This window comes from Poecilia latipinna, unplaced genomic scaffold (genome assembly GCF_001443285.1).
Source record: "Poecilia latipinna isolate Pla-1442-1.1 unplaced genomic scaffold, P_latipinna-1.0 Scaffold333, whole genome shotgun sequence".
NCBI lineage: Eukaryota > Metazoa > Chordata > Actinopteri > Cyprinodontiformes > Poeciliidae > Poecilia > Poecilia latipinna.
This window is the reverse complement of record NW_015112949.1, coordinates 320,402-331,896: the sequence shown is the minus strand read 5'-3', so window position 1 is coordinate 331,896 and position 11,495 is coordinate 320,402. Positions and strand designations below refer to the sequence as shown.

At 40.3% G+C, this 11,495-nt stretch overlaps 1 protein-coding gene across 2 annotated transcripts in view; it reads left to right on the top strand.

Moving 5' to 3' along the window:
* LOC106949256 (neuroligin-2-like) overlaps positions 1 to 11,495 on the top strand; it is a 124,452-nt gene that overhangs the window by 51,542 nt on the left and 61,415 nt on the right. For both annotated transcript variants that reach the window (XM_015035386.1, XM_015035385.1), the window contains exon 3: positions 10,127 to 10,180. In XM_015035386.1, coding sequence (XP_014890872.1) covers positions 10,127 to 10,180 — 54 coding nt within the window. The remainder of the gene's footprint in view (positions 1 to 10,126; positions 10,181 to 11,495) is intronic.

The window sequence follows — 11,495 nt, the reverse complement described above, 5'->3', positions numbered from 1 at the left end:
CTAGCACTGCAGGATAGCTACCATTAGCTAGCACTGCAGGATAGCTACCATTAGCTAGCACTGCAGGCTAGCTACCATTAAGTAGCACTGCAGGCTAGCTACTGTTAACTAGCACTGCAGGATAGCTACCATTAGCTAGCACTGCAGGCTAGCTACCATTAAGTAGCACTGCAGGCTAGCTACTGTTAACTAGCACTGCAGGATAGCTACCATTAACTAGCACTGCAGACTAGCCACCGTTAGCTAGCACTGGAGGCTACTGTTAACTAGCACTGCAGGATAGCTACCGTTAACTAGCACTGCAGGCTAGCTACCGTTAGCTAGCACTGCAGGCTAGCTATCGTTAGCAGAAAGTCCTGCTGTTTAACTCTCAGCTTGGTTTACTTGCAGTATCTACGGATAGCAGAGTGGGTACTGTTAGTTACAATAAGCATGTAGTCAAATACTAAATTAGATTGGTTTTGGAGTCTGTGTAACTAAATCAAAAATATGTCAAATTAATTGATTTAGAGCCTATAGTGTATTATTAGAAGTAGATGATGATGCACTGTTGTTTTTGAACCTTTGTGTACATTTTTATGTAAAGCTCACCTTTACACAAAATAGAAATAGAAACAAACAGAAATGCCAACAGACCTATAACTTTTTAGCCAAGCTCACGTTTGCTGCAAATACCATTTAGTGGAATTACGAGAGCCTCACAAAAGTTACCTTTTCTTAGAGCTGGTTCAAAGTCAACATTTTGGGTCACTGTTTTCTACTGTTTTTAGTTATTCTTCAGAGTACTAGGCAAGGTTAGACATTTAGAGTATTTCTTTAATATTACGTAACACAGAATGTTAGAACAACATTGCAGCTTTGGTGACGCGCAATCATACGTTGGTGCAATTGTGTGAAATCCTGATGCAAGTGCAACCCCTTGGGACAACAAGTAAAATAGATGAGACAAACAGGCCAAACCTCTTGATAATTTTGAAAGTTAACATTAGGCTTCTTGCGTTGTGTCTGTATGACGTGTTTTCATGAGCCCCCAGTTGGTTCTGCAGAGAAAAGTTGCATTTCCAGCAACATCGGCAATGAATTGGCAGAACACATTCATACGTACCCTCCATGAGTGCTTTGGTGCCAGATCTGTTTGGCATTTCGTGACCTTCCTATTCTGGTTCGAGGCATGCGCGTGTCTATTTCATGCCCAGAAAGACGCTTGCTGATCATGTTCTTGATGTTACTCTTTAGATGAAAAGAAATTCAAAGCCTCCTTTTCTTTCGGCATCTGTTCACCCCTCCTGTTCTGTCCTCGCTGGAAACGATTCCTGCCTCTTCTCCTTTCCACTCTCCTCACTCCTCCATCTTTATGCGGATGGCAGTGGAAGGGGTCCCTGCTCTGAATGCAGATGAGCTTGGTGCCCTTCCCCAACCAGGCCAACACGAAGCCCACTTGACTAGAATGAAACTCAAACAAATTCTTCGCATAATGTAAATAACACAAATATTCTCTTGAACTGAAAAGTGAGCTCCCCCCCTCCTGTCCTCCTCCTCCCCTTTCCTTTCATCTCTCTTCCTCATTCCCTCATGTGTGGATAGGTTGTTAGGAGAGGGAAGCGTCTCACCGCTTTCCTATTTCCTCAAGACACTCCCCAGGCAAAGGCCTGAGATCCTTCATTTTTATTACCACTAGAGCAGCCATTTACCGTGCACTTTATTAAAAACCATATTTCAGGGGACATGACTGCAGGGGGAGTGTGCAAAGATGGAGGTGGGTGCACTAGAAGAGATGGAGAGCAAAGAGGATGGAGCCGCGCGTGCAGCACGTTCCGTGCATGTTATTGTATGTGTTTTTATATGTGCAGAAGAGGAGGAATAAGAAGGGTGGCGGCGGGGGATGGGGGATGAGGGCTGGCGGCGTGATTGTCGAAACCGCATCTGACACGTTGTCAAGAAGACAGGCCAACTACAGTCTTGACGTAGTGCAGCTTCATCCCATTTACTGGTCTGTAGAAATGGAGAGGGACGGGAGACAGCTTGCATTCCGGCCACTAGCTCACTGAAGCGAGAAGAAGTGCTGTTGACGGAGCGATGGAGCTGCGCTAGGTCAAACAGCACAGTCCTAGGACGGCCGGAGCTAAACGTCCCACCACAGGCCGCTGACTTTTACTGACCGTTCGCCCATTACATGATGCGGCAGTCAGCATAACAACAAGACTGTGTTCTGGGACTGATAGGAAAGATGCATTTGACCCCAAATGAATATGTTTGTTTCTTAAACAACATAGAGAGGTTATAAAAAACAGCTGTGATGTGGATCTCGTGCACACAGCCCTCTTGTGTAGCCCAGACATATTTTCAGTCTGGGTCTTCAGTCGGGGCTGGCATTTTTCTTCTTGATTTGGATTTATGCTTTGGGTCTTTATCATGTTTAAAGATGAAGTGTCTCTTTATCTTCACCCCTCTGGTAGAAGCCTGAAGAGTTTGTGCCAACAATGACTTGCGACTGTCCATTACCTTGACAAAATACCCAGTTCCATCCGAAGAAAAGCAATACAATAACATAATACTGCCATCTCCATGCTTCACTACTTTTGAAGTGTTATAGTCCGTTGCTATATGCAGTGTTGCTTTAGCACCATATATACTGTACTTCCCATAATAGCTACACTGGATAATAACTCAAATTTCCACACGTCTTTAGAAGGACTTCGAATGTGTTTCACAAAATTCAGCTGGGCTTGTTTTTCTTTACAAAAGGCTTTCATCTTGCAGGTCTCCTTCATAGCCCAGACATATGAAGAATATTGGAGATTGCTGTTAAAAGTGCTACACGGAAATTCCTGTAAGTCATGTCCTTAATGCCACAGTAGGCCTCTTGGCAGCTGCATCAACTAGTTCTGATATTGGCTTTGACCCGGTTTCATAGGGAGCTCCAGTTCTTGGTACCGTCTTAGTTATCATGTCTTCTTGCTGATAACCATGTTCCATAGTCTTTCAAATATATTTTATCTTATTTTTTATTTTTTGCATCTTTCTCATGAGTTCTCTCTGCAGATGATGGCATTTGTGTGAGCTGTCCAAAACTCGAACATCTGACCTTTATTTGGGATTAATTATGTATCATTCCAATGTAGGGATGTCAATTGTCCACTTGTTGTTTGGAAAATGTATCCGTAAACTATTCAGCCATCAATCATTTACATCAGTTCATATTTAGATTTTTTAAAGGTGGACTGGTACCTATCTCCAGTAATCATTTGGCGAAAGGCTACACGCTGGATAAAGGACAAAACCACACACGTGCGTTCGTTCACACCCAGGGAAGTTTAGAATAACCAAACTGTGATGCTTTTGGAGTCTTAGAGGGAGCTGGAGTACCCAGAGGGAGCTCATGCATGCATGCGGAGAACATGCAAATTCCATACACAACAAGCACAGACTAAGATTATTGCTATAAGGCAACAGTTCGAACCGCTGCTCCACTCTGCAGTGATAATATGACGTGGCAATCTTTTTTTTTTTTTTACTTTTGCTGTTACAGCATTTTTTTCACTGCAATATGTAACAATGTATTTGAAAATATTAATAAATCAAATTATTGTGCGCTACTGTACAGTTGCGCTACTTAAAGTGATTGGTTTCCTGAGGCAGCCAATCTGATAATGGGTAATTTTATTGTTTATTGTTGTTGCAGTTTTTGTGTGCTGCTAACAACGCCACTGTTGCCACTTTTGTTGTTCTACCAATTAAAATGACCTGATATTTGTGGATTTTTTTTCAATCAATGTCAACCATCACTACTTTAAATGTTGGCAGATGTACATTGACTCCTATTTAACTTGAGTTTGAATGCGGTGGGTAATTCTGAACACAACCAGATCAACATAAAAGACTGTGCTCACTCATGCAACTGTTAGTTTTTTTCTTTTGCATTAAAATTTTCCCCCAAAGATATTTACAGTTGTTTTTTAATTGACGTCTAAAGCTTATAGGTGATTTTAAAGGTGTGAAAAGTTCTAAAATGTATCTTGTTTTCATTTTTTACCCCAAATAAACCAGGCGTCTTGTCAGAGGTATTGGTTTTTTATACGATCTCCAACGCACTGTAAATGTTATACAAACCTGGCTAGCATATTGAACAAATCCTTAAAGTCATAGTCAACAAATATACCTGTATTATAGCTTGACCTGAAAACAATTAGATGTATTTCCCAGTTGCTTAAACAGTTTTTTATTTTTATTTTTAGAACATCTTTGATCTTTTTGTGAAAGCTGTCAAGCTTCTGTTTGAAGCGGGAGCTTGTTACCCTAGAAACCAAGGTAATGGAGGTGGAGGTTTACTTTCCACAGGAGAGCAAAGTAATTTCAACACATCATGCGGCTCCACCCGAATGATTAGAGATTGTGGTCATTTCATAAATTTCTCTGAGACCAGAGTGATATTGAAAAGGGTTATATACAACCTCAGTGGGAACCTCAGTGGCAGCAAACCAAACAGGAGAGAGGGGGACAAAAAAGCAAAAACCTGCTCAACCCTACCAGTCCCATCTGGAAATAAATCCAGATTTTTAATATCTAAAAGTGAATACAAAATGGTTTATTACCAATCTTTCATTCGCAATAAATGTACATATTTTTTGTTGGTGTTTTTTTTTTTTTGGGAGGGGAGGGGCGGGGGATATAAACACGTATGTTTTATGCCACAGAAGACAGATCCATCTGATCTATTTTTGATAATCAACTTCTGTTAAAGATTACATTTCAACAGTTTAGATGACTTGTGCAGGTCAAAGAAGTACTGATTAGTTTTCCCCAGCTAGTCCAATTGGAGCAAAGACAATAAAGAATTTATATAATCTTAAAACTATACCAACCTCTAAAATGTATAGCTAACAATGCACATAGTTTTTCACAACCCCTTAGAGCAATATTATCTTTACATTACCATTACTGGCATATAGTTATCTAGTTATTCACAATTTATTTACATACCTTGGTTCTCCATCTTTTGTAATGAGGTGTTGAAGTGTTTATTTCTGCTATCATAAAAAAATGTGATGAAATGTTATCTGGCTGAGTTTTAGTTTTAGGTATTCACTCTGGGCACAGGGTCACAGATTTATGTGCGTATAACCACTCACCCAAAACAAATTCACTGATGATGCTTGCATGAAATGCTACTACATTTTTGTAAAGCAGGAAGATCCTCCTCAGAGTAGTAGTTTGCTAAAGCCTTAGGGAAAATCTAGTCTTGTAGTTGGTACAGAGAGACGACCAAATAAGAGTTATCGTTTGCAGTTAAAATATCAACTACTTATACCCTCTGCAGTCAGAACTTTATCTTAGAGAGTCCCAAACATGGGGGGATGATAACCATTTCATCCGCTGTTGATATTCCAGGTTTGCTCACTTGTAAAGGAATAAATAATCAGATTTGTGAAGTAGCTTGATTTTATTGAGGACACACCCGTTACATGGAAATTAAAAATTGATTTGCCTGTCATTTTGCAAAGTAATTAGTCGTTGCCCAACAACCCAGTCAGTTTTGACTCCCACAGATAGGTTGTCTTCACCAAAATCAATCACTCAATCCGTTACAGATACTTTTTACCTCGATCTGTTTTGTTTATTAAGCACACTTTGTGTGGGGAAATCAATGTCTTCCCTTACAACCTCTCCGCCAACATAGGCAAAACCCAAGAGCTGTCAAAAGCTTGACAAAGAGGGAGAAAGTGACAACTGTTGCTAATACTATTTAAAATTGGAGATATGTGAAATATGAACAGCGGGAAGTCTCACTCAGCCTGGAGCTTCACGCAAGATCCGTCCTCGTGGGGCGAGGACGATGCGGAGGAAAGGAAGAGATCAGGTCACAACTAACTAGGAGGAGCTTGTTAATGGTCTGAAGGCACCTAGGACCGCATTAATCAAAGGCACGATTAGTAACACACTGAACCACAGTGGCTTGAAATAGAAGCCATTTCTACAGACTTGCCTTAGGTTTACCAGTGAACATTTAAATGATTCAAAGGATCGGGAGGATGTGATAGGCATCTAGTTAACCTGCTATTTCTGGAGGAATAGAAGTGCTGACAGACTTGAAGGACGCTATCCCAATTCGCTCAGATGTGGGAACATTATGCTTTTCAACTGATGTTTTCAGCTACGTGTACAGGATTAGGGTTACCACAACGATCAGCCAATAGACGGAGAAATTAGGGGATGGAATGTCTTCAGTGAGAATCTTCTTCCCTCATCCAGAATACTGAAGATGGTCTGTGGATGGGTTTCTCAATGTGAATGTAACCTAAAACACCAAGGCAAGAAAGAAATGGATAAAGAAGAGTCACATTAAGGTTGTGGAGTGGTTTAGGAATATATTTTCAATATGGTGGCCAAGCAGCAGCTAAGAAACTTAAAGTATTGAGAGAATTCCTGAAAAAGAGTTAACCAAAAATCCCTCATGAGATGTGTGACGAACTGCAGGACATATCTCAATGGGTTTCACTTCTGTATCAAATGCTTATTTCACTCAGTTAATTGTTATTTTTTTTGGTTTGGTTGCTATTTTGTCTCTTATAAAGAAGTGAACAGTACTAATTTCAGTTTGATTTTTAAAGTGGAGTATGCAAACTTGCAAAACAGCAGGCAAACAAATATTTTTGGGGGCAGGGTGAAAATCTGATATCATGTAATTACATCAACGTAAGGCTGGTTTGCTACAAAAAATATTCCCCAAACCCTGCGGAAAATCTTGGCTTGGGTCACATCTCTACTTGCCCCATTCATGAAGTCCTACAATTTGATCTCATTCTCCGTTACAGGATGTGACTAGCTGAGTGGTGCTCCATCCTGAGATATAGTTTCCTTCCTTAAGAAGGAATGGGAACTGAACTGTAACCAGAGTCGTCTCCATTAAGCATAAAGGTGTGGTTTTAGAGTGGCGCTAAGTAGCGAGCGATCGCTGAGAATCCAGTGGACTAATGGGCCTTTCTGTCCATTACCAGGCCGTTGTAACAGTTCTTTCTTGCCCGGGACCTATGGGTGTACCATCTCCTGCTATGGCAGTAAGTGCTGTCTGGTTCAGGCGCCTGCATGGTGGTGCTGAGAGGATGCAGCTAATCTGCTCAGCATTGATCTGCACCCATTAAGAAGGAAGATAAACACTTTATATCAGGAAACCATATTCATACAGATGGATGAGTGAGAATGCAGGGATACAATGGTGGAAGGCGGTGAAGTCTCGCAACTCCCTTGTCAATAGATGCGCAACACTGTGAAAAGGGTACATGCCAATGCCTCACTGTGGAGTTTCCTGCAATGGGGCAGAAGCAGAGATGTCAGCGCCTCATCGAAGGAGTGATAAACCTCTTGGCAACCGAAATACAAAGTGTTTTTTTTTAAGAGAAAGACTGCAAATCTCCCCCAATGGGGAGAAGGTAGCATGTTTTTTTGTGTGTGGGTTTGAGGATGACATGAACACATGATAGACAGTGGTAATAGAGCACCTTGCAAAAGTATTCATATCCCTTAAACTTTCCAAAATGAGACTTATTACAGTCACAAACCTAAATTGTGTGCCGGATATTCGACTTTAAGGTGACACTTCAGGAGTGTGTGCGTTACAATCTTGAAAGGCGAACTTAATGTAACCCTTTCTAAATTTTTGAATGCGCATGTCTAACTGTTAAATACTTCAGTTCTTTTTGCACAACTTACTGTTTTCTAACAAGAAGCTTAAAGAGAAAATTTACGAGAGAAAAAAAGCAAGCTTTAGTGGAACACAGCAGAAATACAAAGAGCCTGGTGGAGCTTGTATTGTGCTCAGGTCAAAGTTGTAATTTGTTAAGCCTTTAACCGTGGTGCACTGTGACGGATACTTGTTCAACCAATGGAGACAGGATATCTATCAAACTGCTCCAGAATAAGCCAAAGGCAGCTATTCAATGTGGAAGCAGAGCTCCTTGAATCACTTGATCTCATCAAAATTTCCACTCTGTTTTTTATCCATTCCTCTCTGTCTCACCATATCAGATCTACTTCTGTTGTTGGTTTTTCATGCAAGAAAAAAAAACATGCAGCTTTGCAAATAAAACATAGCTGTCATCCACTTATTTAAAAAAAAAACTCTCCATCATTTGCACTTCTCAGCTGTGGATGATTAGAGTGTAGCGCCATCTGTATTGTTGTTTTTTTTAGTTTATTTCCCCAGGGTGGACAGCAAACTCCTACAGAAAGCTCAGTGAATGCTGTTTTTGGAGTGGAAGCCCTTGAAGTCTTTAGCCACACAGACCATTTCCATGTAGGTTTAAGAGCTCTTCTGGCTTTGCTCTGTTCTCTTTGTGGCTCTTGGCAAATTGGAAACGGGACTTCATATGGTTTTCTTTCATAAATGGCTTTCCTCTTGTCACCCATCCATAAAAGTGAGATTTTAGACTTTATGGCTTTGTGGCGCCATCATCCCTGATCTGTCCGCCATATTCCTTAGCATTCATGACGCTGCCTGTCCGCCTATCTCTAACACACCTCTTCATAGTTATGTACTACGTTGTGTCGCGTAAAACCCCAACAAAGTGCACTGAAGTTGTGTTTTCTTGAGTGATAAAAGTTCAAATGGTGTGAATACTTTTTGCCAGGTACCTCCGCAGCTCCGCCATGTCGCGCATTCCCGTCCACAGTCGTGTCAACATTAGATGTGTATGAAGCACAGATGGGTTTAATGACCTTTACATGTCATGTGGACAGTAGCTGAGCATGACACAAAACGCAGTGGCTTAATTGTTTGCTGATGGAAATCGCCTCTGACTGAAACCAACCCAAAAAAAACCCTAATAGGATCTTTATCACTTAGGGCTAACAGAGGTTGACACAGCAGGGCATTGGTTGGTCACTGCGATAAATGCTTGTTACTGGCTTTGCCCTATGGAGCAGTTAACTGTTGTTACCATTAAAGCTTAATTCGAGGCTCCTCTTTGACCTTGATGTGGGAAATCTTGTCAAAAGGCTTAGCAGGGTGTGTTCATATCAAAACCGGCCCACTGTTCGGCGGTTCCTTCACAATTTCTCGAAGTTCCCTTTCAGGATGGCATTTGTTGCAGCGCGAAATTAAGCTATCCAATATGTTCAGCATTTATTGATTTTAGTCAGAGGAGTGTTTTGGTTTAAGTCAGTGTGGAACGTGCAGCATCTTGGCGGGCGTTTGCTTCTTCCCGAGATTGCTTGCTTCTGCCAATTGTTTTGTTCTTTTTTTTTTTTGGAGGGTTTGGGTTATACAATAAAAGCAATAACTCTAATTTGATTGAGGAAAAGGGTTAACAAGAAGAAGCCACTGGGTTCATTTACTAAGCAGTTAAAACAAATGAGCGCGAGGTCATGGTGTCATAAGTGAGACCCTTCTTATGCTTCCCAATTCAGTCCACTACCCACCCAAGCAAAAAATAAAGTAAAATGAAATAAAAATACTAACTAGAAAAGAGTATGAGTTTCTTAAAGAGACAGAAGCCCAATTTCAATGCTTTAAAAAGCATTGAAATTTAAAGTACATGCCTTAAAATTTTTTAAGGTTACCTTTATGTTGTGCATATTGTAAGTGTAAGTGTGTGTGTGTATATATATATATATATATATATATATATATATATATATATATATATATATATATATACCAATTTAAAAAAAAAACAAGTACCTAGAAAATACACTACTGGCCCTTTAAATTTTCAACCAGAACTCAAAACTAGTGATTTAGGTTAAGAGAAATAGTTTTTAATTCTCCACCTGTAACACATTTGATAAGTTTATATTACCCAGCTGTAGTGAATGTGCAGAATCTTCTTAAACATACTTACAATATGCACAACATAAAGGAGCATCCAATAAACTAAACATGAAATAAAAGAACAGAAGGCTGTTTTAGGGGAAATTATAACGTTTTTTTCCTATTATCTGTACCGCCCCTGAGGCAGTGCCACCCTGGGCACAGTGTCGTACTGCCTACGTCAAGAAGCAACATTGGGTCTTGTTTTATGGGAAAATTCATTAACGTTTGTACACAGCAACTGAGGTGAATTTAGATCACGCTGCTTTCCTTCTTGTCTTTTTGAAATTTTGTCTTTTGTCTCCTTTTTCCAAACTTCAGGTCCGCTCACAAAAAAAAATGATGAGTCCACGATGAACAGACCAAGGGATGAAGGTATTTTTTTTGCATGTTTCCTTCTCCTTATGCTCTATTATTTAATTTTATTTTTTTCAACAGGGCCATGGGAAATGTGGCGTTTGCATCTGTTTCATTAATCATCAGTCTATGTGCACATCACATTGTCCACCCTTAACTGCTTTGATTAGGACGCAAATCAGCCATTCTCCGTGACAAGCACGCATTCGGATAAATAAAAGCTACCCACAAAACAGTTGTTCATCATTCCCTGCTCGTCACAACTGCTGCTTTTTGGGCACTTGCACAGGAAGCTAATTTACTCTCCTTTCTTGGTTGCTATGTGGCTGATCAGCCACACGCTGATGTTCTCGCTGCCCTCTGTGATGCATCTCTCAAAAAAATCAATATTCGCTCCTTATTCACCTGCGCTTTTACTCTGCCACCAAAGTTTTCATAAAATGTTCCGCTCGATTATTGTCGTCCATGTTGTCTTCGCCCAAACCGATGTTTAGGTGGGATAGTAAATCCATTTTTTGCTGCTTTATGCTTTCAAGTCTAATGTTGTCTGCTTTTCATTGATGCAGCAAAAATCTCTCCATGTGTCACTGTTTCTATGCGACTGCATGGAAACAAAGGCCCTCTACCTTTGTTGTTGTTTTCATTCCTCAGCAATAAAGTGCCTTGTTTTTTTTTGTTTTTTTTGTTTCTTAATCTTTTCCACTTTTTTCTTGTCACAGTCATAAACTCAGGGATTTTGTTGGCAAAAGCTAGCATAAATCAGTGGAAGCGGGAGCAAAGTTTACACCTAGATTTCAAAGTTTCTTAAAAAAACCCACAAATCTTTAAATTCTGTCCATTCATATTCAATGCACAGATTCAATCAGTGCTTTACTAAGCCACCTTTCGGTGCAAAAACAGCTAGAAATCTTTTGGTGGTATGTCTGCATCACTGCACACTCAAATGTTCTCCATTACTTTTTGCTAAGCCGTTCAAGCCTGATCAGACTGAATGGAGAGAGTTTGCAAACAGTACTTTTATGGTCTTGCAACAGATTCAGGATGTGACTTTGACTTGGCCATTTTAGCCACGTGGAAATACTTTCAATTAAGTCGCGCCGCTTAATTGAAGGTGAACCTTTACCTCAATCTCAGAACTTTTTCAACATTTTATACGTTTTCATTCAGAAGACATATGTGCTGTTCAATGGGGGACACATCAACCAACCAATCACGCGTCAGCGATTAATTGTGACGTCATTGTTTTTCATCCAATGACTGAGAATCCATGTTGGTCTGCTAAAGCGCCTTTGCATATGCTAGCTAGGCTATTCGTATGCTAAGTAGAGTCGTT